Source organism: Rhineura floridana, chromosome 5 (assembly GCF_030035675.1).
Source record: "Rhineura floridana isolate rRhiFlo1 chromosome 5, rRhiFlo1.hap2, whole genome shotgun sequence".
In the NCBI taxonomy this organism is placed as follows: domain Eukaryota; kingdom Metazoa; phylum Chordata; class Lepidosauria; order Squamata; family Rhineuridae; genus Rhineura; species Rhineura floridana.
This window is the reverse complement of record NC_084484.1, coordinates 100,983,824-101,009,683: the sequence shown is the minus strand read 5'-3', so window position 1 is coordinate 101,009,683 and position 25,860 is coordinate 100,983,824. Positions and strand designations below refer to the sequence as shown.

Here is a 25,860-nt window from a genome sequence, read left to right as displayed (position 1 = left end):
TGCTTTTCAATGGAGTCACTTCTCAATGAGATGTGAGACACAGGAGCATGCATCATTCACCTGCCTTTTTTAAAAAACAAAACAAAAACAAAAGCAGCCTGAGGAAGAGTGCAAGATTAAGTGGAGGAATGATGGTGGCAAAAATATGGGTATCCATTTATTTTTGTGCATGGGTGGGTAAGCAGCAAGAGAAAGAATGATTTACGAGAAGAGAAATAGCCAGAAGAGAAAAGTTAAACCAATGCTTCCCCTGAACACACATACACACCATGTTCTTTTGCTTAAAATTCCTCTCTTTCAAAGCTACTTCTCTTTTTAATTATTTCAAAAAGGAGGCATTTGTTATCTGTTATACACGCCTGCATGTAATATATCATCACCCCTTTACACATAATGCATCCCTGGCCAATGTTCATCTTGGTTCTTTTAAATAATCTCAGCAAAAGGGGATTCCACAGCCTTTCTCAGTAAACTGCTCCACTGTCCAGCTCTTCCACTTTGCTTTTTTTCTATATCTGATTCTTGTCCTTACTTCAACAACTCTTTAGGTGCCTGTTCTCTTCCTCCACCACACTTTTTAAATGTGCTTTCTATTCTTCACAGTAGTTGAGTAGCATCACAGCTAGCAGTGTGGACAGCAGATTCCCTGGTTCAAATATACATTTTCCCCAGTAGCTTTAGAAACTACTATGTATTTCTATAAATAAAGTAACTGTTTGTATTTTACTTAAGTCTCAGTGATCTAAATGAAGGGTAAAACCTGCTACTAAGGTAAATACACACACTGGCACATGCAACTCAGACCGCTAAGTATCTCTGCATATATATATACATATTTCTATAACAGAAATGGGCTTCAATATGTGCTATATAAAGTTGTTGTAGTGACTGCTAATGTATACCTTTTTATCTTCTTTCCTGTAGCTAAACATGCCTAATTGTCCCAGTTATTGTTTTATGCCTAGCACTTGCTAAGCTCTCTGGCACTTTTGTCTCCTTTCTGAACCTTCTCTAAAATAATAATACTAATGCCTTTCATTTATATAGTGCTTTGGCATTTTCAGCATGCTTGATATGCATTACATTTATTTGGTTTTATTCATTTCAGAGGTGTCCTGCTCTGCAATCCAAGGATCTCCAAAGAGTTTCACAATGGGGATTCAAAACAGAGCAATTAAATCAATAAACTAACCAACTTATTAAAATATGCCACAAGGATCTGCTATATATTTTATAAAGTTGTTTGTTCACTGTACACCTCTTAAGATATCGTAACCAGATTTTGGATTTTGGATCAAGGAGCTGGTTTTCATCTATGTTTGGATACAATTGGCAGCCATCTTGAATCAAGATGGCACACTGATTTTAACAATTGAATTCGAAACTGTACTGATTTTGTTTCTTAAAGTTTCTGAGCAATGCTGATTCTGAGGCTGCTAGTTACTGATTAAAAACAGGATTAAAAATCAACAGATATAAAAAGCCTAGGAAACAAAAAGATAGTCAATTGGCACTGGAAAGATATCAAGCTCAGGATCAGACAAACCTCCCATGAAGGAGAACTCCAGAGCCAGGCTGCCATAATCATCATCCACCTCCCCTTCAGCAATTGGGGGGGGGGAGGAGGGGGACAAAGAAAGGCCTCAAAAGCATGTCTTGCAGCACTGGCAGACATTAAGGCTCACAATAACCCTGTAAAGTGGGTCAGTATGATTACTCCCATATTGCAGATTCTGAGAGATCACTTTGATTAAGGCCACCCAGCGAGTTCATGGCAGAGGAGAGATGGAAAGCATAGATTTCCAGATTTGTAGCTCACTGCTCTGCCACACCAGCTTCAGTTTGTTTAGGTTGTCTTTCAGGTTTGTATCCCTGCCCCTTTGCTAGTCAATTTCAAGCTCTTTATAGCATGGCCTTTCCCAGCTCCCCCAAACCCAGCACCTGCTTCCCATCCTTCCCTTGTCAAACTGAGAAGCAGGAGGAATGGATTGATTGGCCATGTGGTTAGGTTTCCTGGAGAGGCAACTCCCAGGAATCCTCCTCATCTCCCTGGCACTCATTGCCTATTTAAAGGGTGGATTACATTTGAACTCATGCTGCCAATTACCAGCTCTCCATGTGGTTTTAGTTGGCAGTCAGTGGGGTCATAGCAAGTCTCGGTTAACCCACCAACCTAATAAGAATCTTCTAAGAGAGGTCTGATGACTGGCAAGTCGTGTGGCGGGGCTGGAGTTAAATATTTCTATTAATACCACTTAAACTGGTAGATGGGTTTGAAGAAGTTCAGTGTTGGAATATGTGGTTCAACTCCAACTTGTGGGTTGAGGTTGCATGGGTAAAAAGGGTAGCTAGAGAGGAGACATCCTGATTGCTAGGCTAATACTTATCCTTTGATCTCCTGCTGTCTCTCCCTTCCTGCTAGACAGATATGCATAGGATGTTGACCACATCTCCTCCTCTCCTTCCTCCTCCTTCTTTCTCTTGAGAGGGAGAGCAGACATATTCTCTTTGTCTCTCCCTCTCCTCCAAGCATGAGGGCGACCACTAGGCTTAGTGTTTGCATCTCCAACTTAGCTAGTTAGCTAGATGTAGAACTCTTTCCTATCAAGTATGTATTTCCCAAATAAAGTAGCTCTTTCTTATTTTAAAGCTTAAAGTCTCTGTCTGACTAATTTGCAGGGAAGGTGTAATCTTTAGCAAAGATTCAAACACATAAAGGCTCACTCAGTCTCTCCATTCCCAATTTCGCCACTCTGCGACACACAGTGCTACCTCATGTTCAGTGAATTGCCAGTGGTTTTGTGGTGGTGAGGTGACAAGAGGCTTCTCCACCTGGCTGATTGGGACACACAGCAGTTACATGCTGTGTAATGGCAGCAGCCACAACATTGTTGATGTGTATCAGCTCCCTGTCGCTCTCGTAAATCCAGTGCACATGTTTTTATAAATAAATGAACACTTCTTTTGAAAATGAGTACTATACATTTTTGGTTCTTGAAAGTGGTTTTCCCCCAGGCCCAAGCATTGATGTCATGCTGTTTGAGCCACAGGTGGGGAAGCTTTCCCCCCCTGAGGGTTAAATTCCCTTGCGGGAAAGTGATTGGATGCTTCCTGCCCAAAGTGGGTGAGGCCAAATCTTTCTCTCTCTCTTACACACACCCACACCACATTCTTTGTCTCTGTCTCTCTATCTCAAACAAACACACTCATACACTCACACACTCCAGACAAACCTTTTATGTACTCTTTCTGAGGCATAAAAGTTTGCAATCTTACAGTGCAATCTTACAATCTTAAACAGAGCAACACTTTGCCTATGATGCTAAGAGGTCATTCTCAAGATCTTCCGCACAACATCAGCTGACTAAATCAGAGATAGGGTAAGAAAGCCTTACTGAAATGCACATGCCTATTGACCACAATCAACACCACTAATTCATTTTCATAGCCACAGTAAAAGCCGCAAGTTAATCTCATAAATTGTTTCTTTTCCACTTAACATTCCACCTGCAAGTGACTACACAGAGTGCCACACTGACGCTCTTGGCTCTGATGATGTGTACTGTTGGTTAGTCATATTGAATAGCCATTTCCCTGCATGGATCAGCTTCATCTGTTTGACAATAGTATTGTACATCATATGCACCAGGGTTCAGAAGTGGAGTGCTTGTGTGCAAGAGGCATAGAAGGCTACATGGCTGGTACTGGCTGAGAGGTTTACAGTGAACCATGGGGTGGAGGAAACCTGGATGGAGAGAATGGCAGGAGAAAAATGGGGGATAGGTGAGAAAAACCAATATGGATGGAGTGATGACAGGAGGGGAGAGGCTCTTCAGAAATGATCAGTTGAGATCTATGTTAATGGATGGGGAAAATGGGGAAAAGCCAAAAGGGACCAATATTTTTTTGGATGGAGTACACACACACATGAGGATGGGGTCAGAGAGAGAGAGAGAGACAGAGACAGAGAGAAATGGGGTGGGTGACAGAAAGAGAGAAGATTAGAGTGCGGAGAGAAAGAGAAGGGGAGTTACCTGAGCAATCCTGCAAACTCTGGCTACTTTTGGCGTTGGCTCTGCCCACCATTGGATGTGAACCTTACTGATTTTTCCAGTTAATCAACAATCCACCACAAGAAATAGTTCCCTACCTGTATTCTATTACAATATTTCTGACTGCATGGAAGTCTTCTTGAAAGGATTGCTTTTCAGTCACAGAAGGAAAGATAGTATGCACACACAGCATATATAATTTTTTTTAAAATATAAAAATTATTAAGACACAACCCACTAATACCTCAATTTGGCTTGCAAAAATCTCCCACATAAAAAGTGACATTATCTTTAAGCAGAAGCAGCATTTCAGAGACTGGTCTAGTAGTACCTGAATCCCAAGTATGTTTAGCTACCAGTTCCATTTATTTCAACGGGTCTTACTTTCGGTTAATCTTGATTAGTGATAGAGTATAAGCAATTCTATTCCCTTTTTTAAAAAAAATGTTTTCTTATTTGTTCTTTTTTCTATTGCTCACATCCCTCTGGATCCCCTCCCATGTACTAAACTATGTGATAACATGTTAAAATCAGCTACTTGGATAAATGGGCAATGGGACATTGGGCTATTTAAGAACCATTTCATATCACCAAGGCTAAGATGATGTAAGTTCATATACAAGCATAGGGAACCTGTGACCCTCCAGATGTTCCTGGACTAACTCCCATCATCCATGGCCATTGGCCATGTTGGACAGGGCTGGTGGGAGTTGGAGTCCAACAACTTCTAGAGGGCTTCTACTATGTTTTTAATCTACAGTGGATGAAAGCCCTCTGACTGGCAGGGGGTTGGGGTGCATCACTGTGAGTGGGAAGGGAAGGGTCAAACCTTCCCTCCTAGCACACTGTGTTTCCAGTGAGAATTGGGAATTTAGTATTACTTAAAAAAAAGTTCCAGACATGGCTGCTTACCACATAAGAGAAATGCCTAGTATGACCTTCCTCAATCATTCATATCAATGATGCTGTACCCATAAAGAACACATAGAGATATTTTAGAATGTATTTTAATTGCTTTTAATAGTTCCTTACAGTAATTCAGATTCCCCAGAACAGTTTTCATATAGGACATTGGCAGCCTGAATTTCAAATCAGTTAATCCAGAAGTATATGGGTTCAAGCTGACATGAAATTAACAGGACTATTTAACAGGACTTTAGCTCAAGTCCACCCGGTGGGCATTCTCAGTTTAAACCTGGTTCCACTCAAGTCCATGACAAACCTTCCTTGCCTTTGATGGAAGTGGAATTGCAACATTCAGATCTAATCTTCTACCCCCATCTGTCAAAACTGTGATCTATGTGCATGAGAGTGAAGGAAGAGATAGAGCCTCTTATGAATAAGATAGAGGAATCTCAATTTCTGTGAGGAAGTGAAACTCCCATCTCTTTGTTAATGTGATCTGGCTTTATATAGAGAGGGCACTTACATTTTGCAAGATGTTTCTTTAGTTGACATGGTGTAAAAATGCAAAGTAAAAGCATTTTAGAATGCACATTAATAATCAGAATCATGAAACTGAACTTCAACAAAGCAGCACAAATCAGCTCAATTTGAGCTGTGGTTTTATGCATTAAACAAATCACTCACTGCAGTTTCAACTTTTTCTGACATCTACTCAAAAGAACCATTTGAGATTCAGAATTCTGAGCTATTGATCCAGAAGGACTATACTTATTCATTGAAATCTAAATTGAAACTGCAGTATGTCATAACTCACTTTTTAATCTTATAATAATAATGTATATTTATTTCTAATTCATTAGTGTACATTCATAATTATTAATTTTAGTTTATCTGCAGGAACACTATAAAGCATATACAATGACCACACTATAAGGGAAACAGTTATTTTATCCTATTATTTTCACTGGTACCTAATACATGTCTATTCAGAAGTAATCCTATGCATATACATTTAAAAGTAACCCTTATTGTTTTCAATAGTGTTTACTCCCAGAAAAGTGTGCAAAAGATTGAAGTCTTAGTGTCATGAGATTTGGTTGTAATATTTAGCACATGCATGCCCTCAAATTCATATGCAAACTATGGAACATGTGCCAGAATTAGTCATTCCCCAGTACAGAACCCCCCCAAAACATCAAAATACCCTCACTAATTTAAATGGAATCAATATCTTGAACCTCTTTACAATTATAGCATAAGCTGTATGGTGTCTCTCAAAGGCAAACCATTTGAATTTGCAGTGCTAACACATCTTTCAAAATATTCTAGTTGTTAACAAATACAGAGCTGGTTTTCTTTAGCAATTCCCTTAATAGAAAGTTGTTCCCCAGATCTGACTGTCCCCAGTAGTGTAGAGCAACATATCCCTTTTGAACAGAAAAACAAACAAGAGTTTACCAAAGATGCCAATCATTGCTCTGTTTTTTTTCATCGGGTACATGGCCCAGGATAGAGGAGTTGACATGCCAAACTGTCCATGGTTCATGTTCAAATTCAGTAGGACAAGAACCAAGTACGGCAGCCAGACACAGCAAATGGCCAGCAAAAGCTAAATAAGAAGAGGACAGCTCTCTTTCTTTTCCTCTTCAGTCTTGTGCTACCCTAGAGAGCTTTATTTAACACAAGCAAATTGAAAAATGACATGCAGTCATGCTTAGTGTGTTGTTTTTCACTAACCAAACTCACAAGAGACTTCACTTCTTTTTTGCCTCAGGCATTTATAGACTAGTAATTTTAATTTTACTACTCAAACGATTCCCCCACTCCTTCCTACTGACCAATTAGAGTGGAAAGGCTTAATGGTGAGACTTTGAACTTTGGTTGGTAAAAATAAAGATAAACATTTTGGCTAAGATAATCTGCTGTTCTTGAGATGTTTTCTTTATGAAAGTTAACATCCTACACAGAGGGAAAGTAGGATTGCCGTTTTTCATTGGCAGATTCATTATCCTTTTATATCTATCAATCAAGACCAGATGCATTTCTGAATGACAGACTTTAGGTTGAACAGGTGTACCATATAAAGAGTGCTGATAGTGACTTTTTGAGATCCATATAATTCAAGAGGTAAAATGGATTTTCATAGAAAATATTTCTTGTCTTGAAATCTATGGGGATGTGGTCTTTCATGTAATTCTGCACATTTCCATTGAAAACCTATGTGTAAAACTGCTTCTTAACAGCTGGATTCACAAAGGAATGGGATTATTAAGGTAGCAGTTATCTATGCTCTGGTTGCCTCCAGACTAAACTACAGCAGTGTGTTTTACATGGGGTTCCCACTGAAGCCTCCTTGGAAATTTCAATTAGTCCTAGCAGTTACAGCTGCTACATTGCTAACTTGAATTGGCAGAACTGTTAGTACTGTTGCTTTTCTTTAAAGGCCTAAATAGCTTTGGACTGAGGAATCTCGGTCCAAAAGGTCTACCTTTTTCCCCATGTGCCTCCTCCAATGTTGTCACAGAGGCCATTTTTCAGGTCCCACAACCTTCTGAAGTTAGGCAGATGCTGACAAGGCAGATTGCTCTTGTGATTGTGGGCAGGGTCAGAAGGTGGCAACTTGGGGCCCAGGGCAAAATACAGTTTTGGCACCATCCTCTTACATCCCCCAAATGCTGTCAGTAGGTAGCATAAGATATTTAAGTACGTGGAATATTTAATGATGACAAATTCATTAATAGCCATAAATACCAATTCACTAAATAGGCAAACCATACCTGATTATTTATACATTTGTCTACTTTGTCTCATATAAAAGGAACAGTTTACAGTCTCAGGAAATTTCAAATCATCACAGTATCTATAAACATGATTTCAAGTTCATAACATTTAGAGCAGAAATGATCAAACATTCTTATAATCCAAACAAATGCCGTTTATTACAATAGCTATATTATATATTGGTGTGTTGTATACACTTATATTATATATTAGTGAATAATCTAATACTTAAACAGGGTAGCCTACTTTAATGACTTTGACATTGTCAAAAGAGATTTGTTAAGCAAGCTTACCTTCTGCTGAGAGCATAATAAGGCCCTGTGGTAGATCTTGCCCTGTAGTAGATTGCAGGTGATAATTTACTTCTAGGGTGGCTCTGATGGCTTTCTTGTACTGCTCTTGTTGTTCGGCTGAAAATTATAAATTTAGATTTTATCTTATTTTAGTTTTGCTTTTTTATTATGATACAGTTTTATGATACTGAGCTGCCTTAGGAGTAATCAAACTGAGAGTAACATACAAATATTCCAAATCAATATCCTAAACATATGAACATACGAAGCTACTTTATACTGAGTCAGACTATTGCTTGTTCTAGGTTAGAAATGAGGAGCCTGTGGCCCTCCAGATGTTGGATTCCAACTTCTATCAGCTCTAGCTAGATGGCTACTGGAATAATCCAGTGCCTAAGAACATGAGCTATTAGCAAGGAACCCTAATTCAAAATATCAACTCTGTCACTGGATAGGTGACCGAGGATGATGGGAGTTGTAGTCTATCAACATCTGGAGGGCCACAGGTTCTTCCCTGTTTTAGGCAGCTTCATATGTTTGGAAGAAGTACCATAGCTCAATAGCAGAGAACCTCCTTTGCATGTGGAAGGTTCCATGTTCAATCTCCAATTTAAAAAAAGTATCACAGAGCAGATGATGTGGAAGATCTCACCCTGTTACCCTGGAGAGCCACTGCCAATCAGAGTAGACAATACTGATGAGACAATAGTTTGACCTGGTATAAAGCAGTTTTCTATGCTCCTGTGAATGTCATCATACCATGTGAAACCACTCTTTTTTAAGATAGTGAAACATGGATATTCAGTGCTACATGTTCATTATTATCACCCTGCATGGTAAGGGGAGTGTTGCATTATTTTGCCTCCTAGAATTTTTTTCTTTCTTCTTTGCATTAAGGAAAGAAAAGAAAAACGTATTTACAAGAAATATTCTTCACTTCCCCAGGAAAAAAATATGGACGAAGAGAGGAAAGAGGGTGACATGCATGATACCACACATCCTTCATTGTCCTAGTAACAGTTGCCTAATCTTATGTTGCAATGTTATTTAACTGCAACAGCAAGGGCCTTTTTGAGACCTTAGGCAAAAGTTTTTGCAACAATATAAGCAAGATGTTTCCTGAGTTTTTCAGACAGTGTGGTTCAGCAAAGGTGCAACAGTAACCCATCTGGTAAAGCCTAGATAAAGCTTTCCTCAGGATAATGGTGTTATCCTTGTGATATCTAGGCAGGCCATCTTCTTAACTGTGGGATTTGGAATCTAGAGATCTTAAAAGATTCTTCCTTGCTTTATCTTGTTTCCCCTATCATGATCTTTCAGTTTCAAATTTCAGAAGTATTGTGGATGCATATACTATTAGAACAAAATATAGGTTTCTGAGAAAAAATGAGGATCTTGTTTCTTTGAAAAGGTATTATAATGATTTGGATTAAATTGTTAGAGTTGGCCACAGGCGCACAATGATTAATTTTTTAAATACAGGAATATGCTATCCCAGAATCCTTTTCTTTGACTTTTAAGGGAAGAGTAGAATCTGTAATAACTTTTCTCATCTTATACACCAGTGGTTCTTAACCTTTTTTGGAGGGGTCACAGACTCCTTTGAGATGAAAGCTATGGATGAAAGCTATGGACCCTCTCCCCAGAAAAATGCACATAAACCCATACACACAAAATTTGGCATACAATTTATTTTATTGCATTGTACATTGATTTTTTGTGTGTGCCCAGTTTATGGAACCCCCTAAAGCCCATCCATGGACCACAATTTAAGTACCCCTGCTACATATGAACAGTGTTCATTCCCTCAATGTGGATCCTTCTGCAGCCATTCATGCAAAAGAGGGAGTTATCAACACTTTCAGGGAAATCTCCAAGTTTGAAGAAATAAAAAACGTTAGAAAAAAATTAAGGGGACCTTTCCCAACAGCCCAGTGAGGACTGAGCATATTCAGTAACTCTAGAATGCTGACTGACTGGCGGGAGGGGCAAAAAACTGCAGTGGGAATGGATCATCCTGAAAGAAGCCATGGCTGGCTGGAAAACTGAACAGGAGCAATACTTTGTGACAGGTTCCACTTTTACATATTTACAGCCAATGATTCCTATTTGTTTAATTTCTAGTTGAGACAGGTATTTGTAGAAGCAAATATGGAATATATGTTGTTCGGTGGTTAGTGTAGGTCTGATAAACATTCAGGAATTAGATATTGTCAAGAAAGATTATCTGATAGTATTACAAAGATATGGCTTGAGGTATTTTATACAGTGTTTTAATTGCTTACTTAGGTACTCATTTAGGTTCTTATTCTAATTTATATTCCCTAGAACAGTTTTCATATTGGTTACTGACAGCTTGAATTTTAAACCAGTTCATCCAGAAATATTTGATTTCAAAGTCTTGAAATTAATAGAACCAATGTAGTTTAAGCCCAAATCCACCCCATGGGCAGTGATGAGCATTCTCCATTTAAAGCCTGATTTCACTCAAGCCCACAAGAGAAGTAATATGATCCAGTAATACTGATACTATACATTTAATATCATGAAGATTATCTGATGATAACAAAAACTGAAACTCCTTTTGTGGCAAAGAATATTTATAAGTTCCTCTAAAATTAGCAAAATGGATTTTACAGTGTAAATTATAATATACTCCAGTTCAAAATCTGCATAGCATAACACAGGAGATATGAGATGGTCTTTGTTTCACAAACAGCATCTTCAATTTCATTTGAAGATCTGAATTAACATCAAAAGCATGCATCAACTCTCAAGGAAAATAAGGTAATTGCCCCTTCCCTCCAAATGATCAGATAGCTCAATTTCTGTCTCATGTCAATGCTGCCTAGAATTCAGAGCCTGTATAAAAACTGCACAGCCTTTGGGAAGGACATGGCAGTGCAAGGTTGAGGCAGTGCAGGTACACTGTCCTACTGGTGCACCCACAAATCCCTGACTTGGCTGCCACTCCATCACAGCCACATCCAGGTAAGCTGCAGTGATGACAGTTTCAGGAAAATAGTTCTGTGGCTCTGCCACACTGCACACCCTACTTCTGAACAAGTTCTAGGGAAGAGTCCCAATGACATTTTTTTTCTCCTAAAGAAATGCCACTAATGATTTTAAGTGAAAATATCCAGTCTCTCCCTCCTTTCCATAAAATGATTCTGGGGTGGATTATAGTGCCACTGAAGTCAGTGCCCATATACCTCGTTGATAGTTTCAGTAAGACTAGGATTCCACCATGTGCTTTTTTGTGATAGACTTCATATATACAAAGCTCGTCTGTGGTGACAACACAGTGCAAATAATCAGCACTCCTGCTAACTCCTCTGTCCCATCTCTGCCATGTCTTGTTTCTGCCAACAACAACACAACTTTGCACAACCTTGCTATCTGGTGATGGGTTATTGCTGTCAATATAGCAGTGCTGCAGTCCAGGCTGTTGTGCTAGTTCACCATTTATTCTTACATTTATATCCCACCTTTCCAAGTGATTGTCCAACACAACTAAGATTAAAATATAAAACCATACACCAAGGATAAGCATATAAAAAAGCCATGTTAAAAAACACACACCACTTTGTGATTGTCTGAAATTGTGGTCAGCTGTTTTAAATGGTGTAGCTGAAATATGAACCAGCATGTGCCCTTCTCCTCTAGTTAAAGAACAGTTTACTTTATAAGACAATAAAGGTTGTTTTACACATTACCAAATTTATGGGAAATCCTCAGCAAGATTACAAAATGTGATGATCCTACATGCAGTTTTCTTGATGTGTGTACATGGGCTGCAAAGATGTGGTGGGACTGTGTACAAGCAATGAGATATCCATGTACAGGATCATCACATGTTAAAATCTACACATGGGTTTCCTGAAAATTTCAACAGAAAAGTGTGCTCTTCATAGAAGCATGGCACTTTTTAAAAAAGGCTTTAAAACGGGTCTATAGCCAGAATGTGATGCTCACAGAATATGGTGCTCTGGCTAGCTTTGCTATCAAGCTTGCTATAGCCACAGGAAAGTGCAACTCATTGTTCAACAGCTTCCTAGCCAAACCTTTCATCTGCTCATTGACATCTAGAGAAAAAGATACTCTAAATAAACTGCTTCCCTCTGACCTCAATTAAGATCCATTGTGATTCTCTGGTTGCTAGCAATTATATGCCATTATTGTTATTTAAATTTTATATATAAAATTTTTAAGGTGCAAAGTACTTAAGAACACTTGCTTGGCATTATTGTAACCTGTGAGGCATATAACTGGGACTCCCAAGTGGGCCTGGTATACTCCTACAGTGATTTAACATTTATTTTAATGTTCATGCTTCCTGTTATTTTGCTATCTTGTCTAAGTTATACCTGGAGAGGCTTCAAGAGGCTCATCATGACAGTGCTTCAGAATAGCTGCTGCGGCAAAACTAGTTTATCCCTGTTGCATTACTGAGTCCAATGGAAGGGTTCTTGTGATATGATTCCCTCTGTAGGCATATGCAATGTGTTGCTTCTTTTGTGATCCTTTCTAGCCGGCATGGAAGGTCCATATGTATGACACACGCTCCTGTTTGCGAAGTATTTGGAGATAACAATGTGTTTGTGCTGATTGCAAGGCTGCAATCTATCCTGATCTAGAGAACATCCAGTTTTGGGCTGTGAACTATGGGGGTAGATACACACTTACTGTTCTGCTAGTTCCAGTGTGTTTCCACCTCTCTTTTCTGAAATTGGGAGCACATTAGTTAAATCCCACCCCTTTTTACTGTAAAATCTGGGGGGATCAGCTCCAGTGCATTAAAAAAAAAAATCACTTCAGACATATTTTGCAATTGATTGGCAGATCAACCCATTGCCCCTCCAGGTGTGGCTAATGGAAATGCTTTGCTGTAGGTGATTAGTGTGCTCTCAACCTGGAAAAGCTCTCTTAACTCAGTCAGATTGAAATGGAACATGGACTGCCTTCGAGTCGATCCGGACTTACAGGGACCCTATGAACAGGGATTTCATGGTAAGCATTATTCAGAGGGGGTTTATCATTGCCTCCCCCTGAGGCTAGTCCTCCCCAGCTAGCTAGGGCCTGCTCAGCTTGCCACAGCTGCACAAGCCAGCCCCTTTCTTGTCCACAACTTCAGCTGGGGGGCAACTGGGCTCCTTGGGACTATGCAGCTTGCCCATGGCTGCACAGGGGGCAGGGCACATAACCCCTGAGCCACTCCCTGTGGGGGTGATCTTTAGCTGGCCCTTGACACCCAGGAGACATGAGCGGGGATTTGAACTCACAGACTCTGGACTCCCAGCCAGGTTCTCCTCACCATTGTGCTAATCACACAAAAAAGAGCTCACCACAATCTCTAGTTTTTGCAATAGAAAGACAGATAAACATGACAAAGCATTCTCCTGCATTTCATGGTCTTTCATAGCCTGCATAACCATAGCCTCCCTCCACTGGAGCCGTCCCACTAATCTGACATTTAGAGAAAAAGATACTCTAAATGAGTATCCTTCTGCCCTCAATTAAGATCTATTGATGAAAGTGTGATCCACAACTAACTTATTCCAGAGTGTTTGCAAACACAGCAATCCTCCATATTCTTGAACACGAATGTATAGGAATTACAAATACTCTTAAGTCAGATCTGCCCAACCTCCAGGCAATCTGCTTTAGACTTTGCCCTCCAATTCATGGAGAAAAGGATATAGTGATGCAGGTGGAGCAGAGCTCAGTGTACTCATCCCTTCTCATGTGTAAGTTTTACATCCAAGCGGAATGCCTGAACATGCCTTTTGTAGATGTGGGAGAGCTTTTATTTTACACCCCTATTGTTATTATGTACCTTTGTTTTGATACACACACCCTGTAGGGTTGCCAAGTCAGAAGCATCCCAAAACCTGAGATTTGAGGGGCAGGCCCCAGTGATGTCATGGGGTGGGCCCCAGTGATGTCATGGGGAGGGCCCAAATGATGTCATGGGGAGGGCCCAAATGATGTCATGGGGAGGGCCCAAATGATGTCATTAAGCATAATACAGTAAGCATCAATCACAGTTGCTTGGCGTGTACAATTAAAAAAATATCTGATTGGAAATTAAAATAAAATTTTTTGCTAAAAGATGGAGCCTGGGTAGGGAACATTTAATGTAGCCTACTTGCTTTCAGCAAGAAGGGTTTAAGTGCCTTCAGGCCAGGCCAGTCACCAGAAGGCCACTGTAGGGACAAAGGAGCCTAGTGTTGTGGAGATGTTAGATGGGAGCATTGGGGAGTAAAGATGGATGCTCCTGAAGGCTACAATTCTAAACACACTTACTAAGGGATTAAGCCCCATAAAACTCAACAGGACTGACTTCTGAGTAGATATAGTTTGGATTGTGCTGTTGGTAAAGCTTGACTAGGGATACTCTGCAAAGACATCCATATCCAAGCAGGGTTGGCAACCCCCTGCCTGGAATGCCCTGCCCTTATCTTTTAACGTGGCTGCTCCAAACATCTTTACAGATTTGACCCTTTATTTCAGAAAGAGGTCTGAGAAATGAGTAAGAGTAAGAGTAAGAAGTATCTTTTAAAATTGTTCTTTTCAATTCACTCTTGAATGCACATCATACCTAGGGCAGATCCACACCATTCATTTAAAGCACATTCAACACCCATTTGAAGCACATGAGTCCCACCACAGAATCATGGGAACTGCAGTTTATTAAGAGTGGTGAGAACTATAACTGTGAGGGGGAAATGACACTTCCCAGGATTCTTTAGGGGAAGTCGTGCGCTTTAAATGAGAGTTGGATGTGCTTTCAACGTATTGTGTGAATCCACCTAATACGTTTTGCCTGCATGTAAATTGTTTTAATTAATTTTTCAAAATGGAAATGAACTATAAACTGTAGTGGGTGACCATGGGCTGCTCACCATCTCTCAGCCTATCTGCCCCTCAGGATGAAAACAATGGAGAACCATGACCACCCCAAGGCATACTTAAAATGTAGAGGAAGTATTGTACAACCATAGTGTGAAATCGGATACTTATTGGGACACAGTATGAAGAAATATTTATATAAGCATGACTATCAAATATGTTCATTATTTACATAACCTGTAAAGAGATTTATAGTGCAATCCTATGTTTGTTTACTCAGAAGCAAGTTCCAATGTATTCAATGGGGCTTACTCAACCAGGGAAAACTGTACCCTCAAGTGATAAGGAACTTGTTCTTTTAACAAGCCTTTTAAGCTGAGACCTTATCCCAGTCTGTGTCTGTGTTGGAATTGCTTTTTAATATGTTTTTAAACCTTTTCTTTAAAAAAAAAAGTTTTTAAAGCTTTTAAAAATGTTTTTAAAGATGTTTTGTTTTAATATATTTTAAACTATGTTCTTATTATTTTAAAAGTGTTTTTAGTGCTTTTGTTTGCTGCCCTAGGCTCCTACTGGGAGGAAGGGTGTGATATATATCAAATAATAAATAAATAAAAATAAATAAATAAACTTCATTCACTCAACCCAAAATTTGGAATCATGCCACTTTAAGCTACTTTGCATCTGTTTATACTTATTTTATGGTTATTGGTTTTTAAAGGGATTTATTTCTTATTGTGAGCTGCCTTGGTTTCCAATCACCAACTCTACCTCACAGGGTTGTTGGAAAGGCTCCATACACACACACACACACCCCTCTGCAGGTGTAAAAATATACCCCATATAATAGTTTATTGTCAAACCAGTTGGTCATTGAGGAACATTTTTTTTAAAAAATCAGTATTAGTTTCCTACATAATAAAAACTGTGATACCTAGGTAAACCCTGCCTATTTGCTTTATAAATAGGATTGGAGAGGGAGAGAAATATTTACAACACAAACACAAGTCTGTGCTATGTTTACTCAAAAGTCCTATTAATTTACAGCACAATCCTAACTATGTCTACTCAAAAGTAAGTCCTAATGGAGTTCAATGGGGTTTACTCCAGGTACATGGGATTAGCATTGCTTTACTCCCAGAAAAGCAAGTATTGGATTAAATACTTTCATATTTCATAATCCAGGGTTTGACTTTTGTACACAAGAGAAAAAAAAACTTTAAGCCATATTACTTACGCAAACTGCAAAATCTCAAAGCCACCATTTTCTGACGTTGAAATTAAGCCTAAGCATGCCTGGATCAACAAGTCACAACCCTGGCTTCATTTATTGGCTACAATCCTGAAAGGGTGGGGTTAGAGCCAGAGCTTGGAAAAGTTACTTTTTTAAACTACAACTCCCATCAGCCCCAGCCAGCATGACCACTGGATTGGGCTGATGGGAGTTGTAGTTAGAGCTAGGAGCTGTTATAAAGATCTGTAAAACAGATTTAACAGTCACACAGGAGGGGGCAGTTGACATTTTGGTGTATATCTCAGGAACCAGACCACCTAGAAACTTATTTTTTTTTAAATTGAAGCTGAGAGTCTGGAGATTAAGGGGTACTAGCTGGAGAACCAGAGGTGACCCCCAAAAATCAGAGACTCTGCCCCAAAACCGGAGACCTGGTAACCCTAACACCCTGCCAGACAGTATCTTTCTCTCGTATGTTTACTGACTTTAATTTATTGAGTTTGCTTAACTTATACCCCACATTTCCCCACCAAGCTGAACTCAAGGCAGCTTACAAAACAACATAGCTCCATAATAACATTAAAAATTCACATTTCATAGAGTGTGGGTCCTACAGAGTGGTGTTTTATTGTGGATGTATTCTGCAATGTACTGCTGAAATAATAGTGCATTAGTAGTGGATTTATTCTGCTTTAGTTTGTTCTGCTGTGTGTTTGCCCAATGCTACCACATTATTGCCATCCAGAAGGATTATAGAGCAACAAAAATAAACCAGAACATTTTTTTAAAAGGTTATGGGATTTCAGCAGAAATGAAGCAATATGACCACCCCAAATTGTTTGCAGGTGCAAACAGTATTGAAAGCGGGATTGCATGTGACTACCTTGCTAGCATTATGAGCACAAATATTTATGAATGTGCAATACAAAAAGACTTCTGGAGTGGCCTTATATCATAAAAATAATTTCTGCTACCACAAGATGTAGGGATGGCTACCAACTTGGACAGCTTCAAAAGGAGACCAGCAAAATTAATGGAGAAGAAGGTTATCAATGTCTCCTAGCTGTGCTGCATGCCACCTCCAGCATGGGAGGCAGTATGCCTCTGAATACCAGTTGCTGGGGAACATGAGAGGGAAAGGGAGCTATTGCACTCATGTATGCTTGTGGCTTCTCATAGGCATCAGGTTGGTGAACAGAATGCTGGCCTAGATGGGCCTTTAGATCTGGCAGGGCTCTTTTCTGTTCTTAACCAGACCATATAGGTTTACTTGGAGACACCATGGACTGAACCTGGAACTTTCTGAGGGCAAAGCATGTACTCTGCAGCATGTACTCTCATTTGGAAGTTGTCTTTTGGCTGGAGGAGAAAAGTTTCCCCTTTCAAACTTTGCAACTCATTTGAGTGCACATCCAGCCTTTCTGTCTCTGCCACACAATCTCCCCTTGTTAAAACATAGCACTCTTTCTGCCCCGGTAGCCTACCTAATAAGATTGATTAGGCTCCAGGGCAGAAGCAACATTTTGCACTTTCTTCGAGGACAAGGTTTCAGTTCGGGAGAAAACTCAACCTTACTTTCTTTAATAATTCAGCTGGCAGTATTGTCTAGATACTCTAAACTGCTGCTTAAAAGTAATTAATTGATTTTCTGACATATCAGTTAACAACGTATTGCACTGACATGAAGTTGTGATTTGGCTGTTGATTGGGCTGGATGACTAGATGCATCATGCTCAGTTTAGAAGTTTCACGCTAAATACTCTAAAAACATTCACCTATAAAAGGAAAGGAATCTTAAGGGTACTGTTGTCTAAAACTCTTTAGACTCATATGCAACTCCAGTTGTTCTTGAAATAATATATTGAACTCTTATTTACAGCATGTTGCCAGTATTTCTATCCTAGCAGGCACGGGCAATATAATTTCTATTAGCATGAGGCACAAACCCACCAAGTGTTATGCCTCCCTCAGAGGACTCAACAGAGGATGAAGGGGAATGGGAGATTTCAGACCCAGGAAAAGAGATGAGCAGAGAGGCAGCTCAAGACCCTAAGCCCTCAACAAGGAGGAGGAACCTGCTTCAGCCATCCTGTCAGATTCAGAGAGTGACCAAGAAGTTACTCAAGCAGAGAGGAGATGCCAACAGGTGTTGGAACAACAGAGGCAGTCGACTCTGAAAAGAGGGAAGGCTGACTGCAAACACCTGGCCTCAGATACTGAGCTTTAAAGGCCGTGAGTGGCTTGGGCTCTTGCTGGAAACAACATTGGGCCTCCATATCAGATAGTAGCCAGCCCTGCTCATGATTCCGTGCTTTCAATCCTGACCTGCCTGATTGGATATCCGGTACCTGGATTTTGGACTCCCAAGGACTCATCTGTTCTAATTCTCTCGGCTCTTCCCATCTGGTATTCACACTTGCTATAGTTGCTCGCCTCTTTGCCTCAGCTCAAGCCTATGCACACGCACACATGCTAAGGACACCATGGACAGATCTGTGTTCCCCTGTGGCCCTCCCACAGTGATGGAACAGTGAGGGACAAAAAATAAAGATGAAAACAGAAGAAAAAGTAGGCATCATGCATACGTAAGGTGACCTAGAGCTATTGGATGGATACTTCATCTGTCTTCCAGAAAGAAGAACAGCATGGCAAAGGGAAGAGCCATCCACTGGCCAATGAAAGAACAATAGCAGGAAATGTGCTTCTCCCTGCAAGAAATAATGCTCTGTTCTAACCACCAATTGCCCTAGGACTGCAGCACCAAAGGGAGGCATACTCTGGCCTCTGCCACTGAGCAGGACACTAGGGGCCACTGGGAGGCTGCATCTCCTGCCTCCCAGAAATAACATCATGGCACTGGGAAGACCAATCTCCCCTCCCCTCTATCAGCCAGAGAAGGAGCGACTATTCTGATGGTTTTCTTCTTTTCTTCCCATTCCCTTTCCCTGTGAATCATGCTTATTATATTGTGAGCCTGCAAACAGAAATGGAAATGGACTGCCTTCAAGTTGATCCCAACTTATGGCTACCTGATGAATAGGGTTTTCTTGGTAAGTGGTATTCAGAGGGGGGTTATCATTGCCTCCCCCTGAGGCTAGTCCTCCCCAGCTGGCTAGGCCCTGCTCAGCTTGCCACAGCTGCACAAGCCCACCCCTTCCTTGTCCGCAACTGCCAGCTGGGGGGCAACTGGGCTCCTTGGGACTATGCAGGTTGCCCACGGCTGCACAGGTGGCAAGGCACGTAACCCCTGAGCCACTCACTCAATCTTTTAGCTGGCCCTTGACACCCAGGAGACACGAGCAGGGATTTGAACTCACAGACTCTGGACTCCCAGCCTGGCTCTCCTCCCCACTGTGCTATACCAGCCTGTGAGCCTGCAAACAGGGACTGTCTTATATTTTAATATATGTACAGTGCTCAGAAAATGCTAAGTACTTCCTAATTTTTATATATTTATGCCATGTATTACTTCAAGTATTATGTTCCTCCAAGTATTGGAGGCAGTATACCTCTGAATACACATTACTAAGAATCACAGGTGGGGAGAATGCTGTTTCACTCAGGTCCTGCTTGCTTATACTCTTAAAGTTAATAATAATAATAATAATAATAGCAGCCCAGAACTCAAGCAATGAAGAAACTTACACAACCAAGCACTGCACAGCCTACCTCAATTCTTTGATACACTTCAAGATTTCAGTCAAGCTGGTGTTCTCTCAGTCCTTAGGATAGTGAGAGAACTATTCCAGGGAGGGTTGTGACTGCCATGTTATCTTCCCATAAAAGCACTCCCATCCCCAGGTACATCATTTAGTGGGCTTCAAGGATCCTATTACAATAGTTAAAGAGTCCTGGTAAGCAGTGGGGACTGCCTATATTCTATCTGGCAGTGGCAGAATATCTGCTTTGCATGAAGAAGATCCCAGGTTCAATCCACAGCATCTCCAGGTAGGACTGGGAAAGATTCTGTCTGAAACCCTGGATAACCACTTAATGTAGGCAGTACTGACCAATGGTCTGACATGATGTAAGACATCTTCCTGTGTTTCTGGATAGCAGGGACACTTCCTGTACCTGGTAGGCTGTCCTGAGGATGATACCCTTCCCAAGCCTCCTCTGGTGAAATAATATTTAAAACGGCTGCTGGACCCTGAGCAAACGAAGACTTTTCCCAAGAGAAAAACACAATGGAGAAAGGGAGGGAAAAGCATGCAGTCATTGCTAGGTAACTGCTGACATGCCAGCCTAAGCTCAAGGGAAAAGCTGCAGTGCTAAGTATATTTACAAGGAAATAGACTTAATTGAACTCAGTGGTATTTACTTCTGAGTTTAGGATTGGCTTAATTGTTTTGTTGGCTGCTTCATGTTCTTTGAAGTGCTTAGGACATTTCCCTATAGGAATTCTGGTGTCAACAGTAATTGTAATTGTAATAATTTTGCTCCTGGAGTCTTAATAGCAAAGCTGAAGAGTTAAGCTTTTCTTGAAGATATTATGTTTATCCTAAATTAAATTAAATCAAGCCCTGTTTGCAGCAAGCCAGATTCATAAGTATGGAACAGTATAGTCCTGTGCATGTTTACTCAAAGTCTCACTGACGTCAATGGGGCTTACTCCCACATTAGTAAGTATAGGTCAGGATTACAGTAAGCAAGTGACATGTGTGTGTGCATGGACACATGCCATGAGGATGAAATATAAATATATAGAATAAATCAAATTTATTCATTTGTCCTGATTTTAAGCTTTGGCTGCTATAAACCCTTATTATATATTTGGCAGATATGCTACTGTGACGTATTTAAGCTTTAGAAGAAGGGTAACCAGAGACTCCTGACAGCCTCAGTAAATATATATTCTGTGAGGTGTTTAGGTTAAGAATAGGGCAAGTCTGGAAATAAAAAAAGTATGACAATAAATAATTAATGCCCCCTGCAGATGAGAGAAAGTATCAAGATTTTGCTGAAGTCATTGATTGATTTTCTGACACATCTAGCTGAAAAGATGCAGAGCCGCACATGCAGAGTGAACTGTCAGATAAATGATCCATTGTTAAATGGGATTCTGCAGTTTAGTTACTAACAGTTTGTGTTTCATTGATTACAGCTGGAGGTCTGTGTTAGAACCTTACAGTCGCAGATATAGGCCAAACTGACAGGCAGCTGTCAGGGTAAAAAGTGGTACCATAACCAAGTGTTGTTTTTTACAGGCAGTGCCACAGTAATGGTGTCAAAAGTACACTCTTTCCTCTTTTAAAGTATCTCATATACTTTGAACAGAGTACCACAGAACAGAAAAACTCCCTCAAGACATTTATTTCTTCCCGATCAAAGTGCTATTGAGGAGAATTATTACCTCACCAGACTTCCATTTATTGTTTATTATTATGCTACTTTCTCCAGAAGGTCTTGAAACTAAAAGCTGTACATTGTAGGCATGAGTAAGAATAAATGTTATATCAGGCCCACTTTCAACAGGATGACTTTCCTACAAGTCAGGAACTTCCTAATAACTCAAAACCAGTAGATCCCGTCAGTAGTGGCTTTTCAGCACACATGCATGCTGTGATCACTCACTGAAATGTGCACAGAATGTACACATAGTATTCCTGCAAATCCTCAGGAGTAGTTGAAGTGAGATTGGTGATAACATGTCTTAGTGGTATATCATGTCTTAGTGGTATATATGATGTTTATTGTAACCTAGGTGCCAGACAAAATAAGTATAAGTTTTCTTAAAAAACAATTCTTCAGTGGGGTGATCTTTTCTTTCAAAACTGAAATGAAGTTAAGAGTCAGGACAAGAAATAATATGCTCCAGTTACATGAAGCTAGATTTCAGCTGAACGCCAGGAAATTCTTCCTGTTAGAGCAGAACGACAATGGCACCAATTACCTAGGGAGGTGGTGGCTCTCCAACACCAGAGGCATTCAAGAGGCAGCTGGACAGCCATCAGTAGGTTATGCTTTAAATTGGATTCCTGCATTGAGCAGGGGGTTGGACTCAATGGCTTTATAGCCCCTTCCAACTCTACTGTTCTATGATTCTCTAAGACACAGATTCACTATTGCAACTGATTCACAAACTGGGCATTTCATGCAAAGAAGCAAGGCTTCAGAAAGGCCCTAAAGTTATGAATACACATGGAATACGGCTGAGAGTGGGGTTTTTTGGGGAGCTTTTTGATTCAGGATCATGATTGATTTTCTGCATGTTATTATAGGATGGACATGTTACAGACAACTTATTGATCTGTTTTCATTATTGTGTATACTTTTATTTTTAATTGTAAGCTTCTTTGATTACTTTATGGAAAGGTGAGACACAAATGTTGAAAATAAAATTAATAAAATAAAATAACATTATCTGTGCTGAGCAATACTCTAAGAAAAAAATGATGGGACAATATGTGATGATCCTAAGTCTGTTGGAGTAACTTTGAAAAGTTGGATTTCAGGGGGCTGATGTTGACTCCTTGATCCTTGGATTTAAAATTGGCTTCAGATTTATAACTTTAAACTTTGAATTATAAATGTAGACTTCATATCAGGGTACACTAATGGAAGAGTCAGGAAAAAATGAGCCAAAAGGTCTTAAAGGGTGTTCTAAACATGTTAATCTGAACAGTTAGAAGCTTCTGCATGATGGTTAGAAGTCCTAAAGCCCCCTTCAGACCTTCTCACTCATTTCAGGAAAGCTGGGGTGTTGCATACAGGGCAGGAACACTAGGGGGCAGGTACAGCACATGCTGACCTGTGTCCCCTAACCACTCCTACCACATGTACCCTGAAAGCCTGAAAAGGGCTACACAGATTAATGTAGCTTCAATTTTGCCAAAAGGCAGTAAACCTTATTCATATGTTTGTCCTATGAACAGGGGTGTAGTTGTCCAGGGTCTCGGGGGATCTTAGACAGCTTACTTTTTTGGAAGCAGGGTCCCAGAAGGGCCCCTATGTCTCCAGCGTCCTATGAGACAATCAGCAGTTTGTTAGCCACTAAGAGTTTTCTAACATGCTTCCTTGACCTTTCCTGCTGATTGGAGCCAGTCAGAGTGAAAGGAGGTGGGTCAGCTACTGAGAAGACTCTTTTCAGCAGCTAACACTCTCCCCTTTCATGCTTATTGGCTTCTAGGGATATTTGTTGTCGTAGAAGGCATTAGCAAGAATCTCATTCTTAACCCAGAGCAAAAAAAAAAAGGGGGGGGAGGTATGGCTGTGACAAACATGAAGGGACCCTGCACTTCTGAATTTGCCACTATGCTACTGCCTATAAAATCCTTATTTTCACCGCAGTAGGTTATGTTGCACAAGAGAGAAATAACTCTCATGATATGGCTTGATACAGTGTAAAACTACCAGTGCCAAACTCAGTGCTGCCTGAAAAACAGGTCATACGGAGATGGCGCCTTTCAAACAGATGTTTTCAGATACTACACCATTGACTTTGTTCAACAATATACTCATAATTACTGAAATATGAGAAAAGCTGTGTGAATTCAAGCATCACAAAGAACTTTATTCCCAGTATGCAAAGAAGCTAAATAAAATCCTCATTAAGAAATTGATCTAATTACAGTGTTGGGACAGGTGAGAGGGAAGAGTTGCTCTAATGCTCAGTTGTTTTGTGTACAACTTCTATGGAATTCAGGGGCCCTGACTTGAATATCCTTCATTCCTACTGGCTGAATTCTAACAGACAAAGAACTGAAATAGTTATGGGAGGGATAAGGAGGACAAGGAGGCAGTATGTATGCCGGTTCACCATAGTGGCTTAGTAATTCAGCATTTGCTACTGCTGCCAACTGGAACTCAATGATGATTGGGGGAAAAAAACATTTGAGAACTCCCCCCCACCAACCCCAGTTAAACTGTAGCCCTCCTACCTAAGTCTATGGAAATGTCTTTTTGATTGCAATGGAACAGGCATGTTTCCTAGTCTCTTGTACCCAATCACTCTTTCCTGCCGGTGTCTAAGAACAAATGTTTCCAGACATAGAGAATGATCCCTATTTTACAAGCTTGCTCTGTGAGATCTGGTTATAAGCGTTATTGCCAGTTATTGTAGCCATTAGAACTTCTGCTTTCCAGTGAAAAAAACAAAGACATCTAGTGTTTTCTGCATTCACTGAAATGATAGCAAATGGCTTTTGGGAGACTATATGCAAATTTTACTCAAATGTTCCAGGTTTCTTTCTAGCTATGAGCTTGCCATGTGACATTTCATCAGGCAATAAAAGATAACACATTTTCCAGAAAACTTAATGCAAATCTCAAAAGTTTTATTATAGGCCTCTGTTGTATTTGGTATTATAAATCTCTCAGGTGAATGTAAATTCCATATTTCAGAGCTGTGCTAAAAACAAATGAAAGAATAGTCACTTTGCCAAGCAAGCCAGTATCTCTGATGTCCAGGATTTTTTTAAAAAAGAAAACCCATAGATAATATATTAGTGTGAATTGACTTTGTTCAGTTCAAGGAGTTAATTGTGGTATATAGAGACTCCTTCGGGGAGAAAGGGTGGGATATATTTAATAAATAAATAAATAATAAAATCTATGCAAATTTTACAAGTAAGCATAATAGGGATATACAATGTGAGGTATACAGAATATGGTATTTTAATATTTGTTCACCATAGTTATTTTATATATTCATTTCTTATAGCTGCTATAAATAAGCAAATAAAGGGTCTTGATTAGTCTATGTTTGATGTTAATATTTTAAATAAAAAATAGCATTGCATGTGTGTGTTTTATCCAGTACCTTCTTTTCATTATTTGGTGTAATCTCACTTTTAATAAAATGTATACTTCTTCCTTTGATCTTAAATGGAAAATGAATCCTGTGATTCTCAGAAAACAATTATTTGCTACATTTTCTGGCACCTTTCTTGGCTGCTCAGAGGCACCTGTCAATCAAAGCACACCTGGGTCAAGAGCCCTTAAAAATGGAATGTTGCCAACATCCACCTGACCTTTCAGGATGCTGTGTTACTTGTGAGGAGACCAGAAGCCTATCTGTAAGTAAGTGCATAGGTTTGTTGGAGTTGAAACGTTAGGGTTTTTTTCATGCACCATTCTGGCTTTTCCCTTTTGGTCGTCTAAACCACATTCTTAATAAAATCTGTTAAAATTGCCTGATGAGGTTGATGTGTGTTTGTGACTGTTCATGAGAGATTGTGTCTTCCACAGATTCCTTGGACCCATGCTACATATTCATGTCTAGGGAGAATTGGAGGAAACTAGGCTCTCCTCTTCCCTGGGAAGGGAAAGATGGTGACCAAATGCTTCCTCGTCTTGCTAAAGAACATTGAGCAGTCATAGTCTTGAGAATTGCCCTTGTCTCAAAGTTGGAAGAAAAAGGTAAGGGTTGGGGGCAGCATACCTCAGGTTTTGGAGATGGCAGCTACTCCTGTTCCCAGGCAGGTAGTGAGTGTGTGAGCTCTCACGCTCTCCACTGTTGGAAGCAGGGCAAGAGCAACTCCTGTTTTGTTCTTTTGTTTGTGCTCCAGAAGGGAGATAGAGCTAGGGTCCTCCAGATGGATAGGCTTGTTTACCTTTACCTGTGATGCTCTGACTGACTTCCTTCTGTCACTAGACTGTTACGTCTTTAGGGAAGCTTACCTGCCCCTCCTCCTTCCACCCTTTCCACTCCTTTCTTCTCCGACTGTCCTGGAGAGAGGAGACATCCCTTTGTCTCTGCTATCTCTCCTAGCATGGGGCTGACTCCCACACCTGGGCGTTACGC

General features: G+C 40.2%; 1 protein-coding gene across 5 annotated transcripts in view; it reads right to left on the bottom strand.

Moving 5' to 3' along the window:
• The window catches only part of RUNX1 (RUNX family transcription factor 1), a 272,128-nt gene that overhangs the window by 146,833 nt on the left and 99,435 nt on the right, over positions 1–25,860 (bottom strand). For all 5 annotated transcript variants that reach the window (XR_009762805.1, XM_061627714.1, XM_061627717.1 and 2 more), the window contains one exon: positions 8,033–8,149. Coding sequence is in view for 4 of the 5 variants with exons in the window: in XM_061627714.1 (XP_061483698.1) it covers positions 8,033–8,149 (117 nt within the window). In the remaining variant the exon portion in view is untranslated. The remainder of the gene's footprint in view (positions 1–8,032; positions 8,150–25,860) is intronic.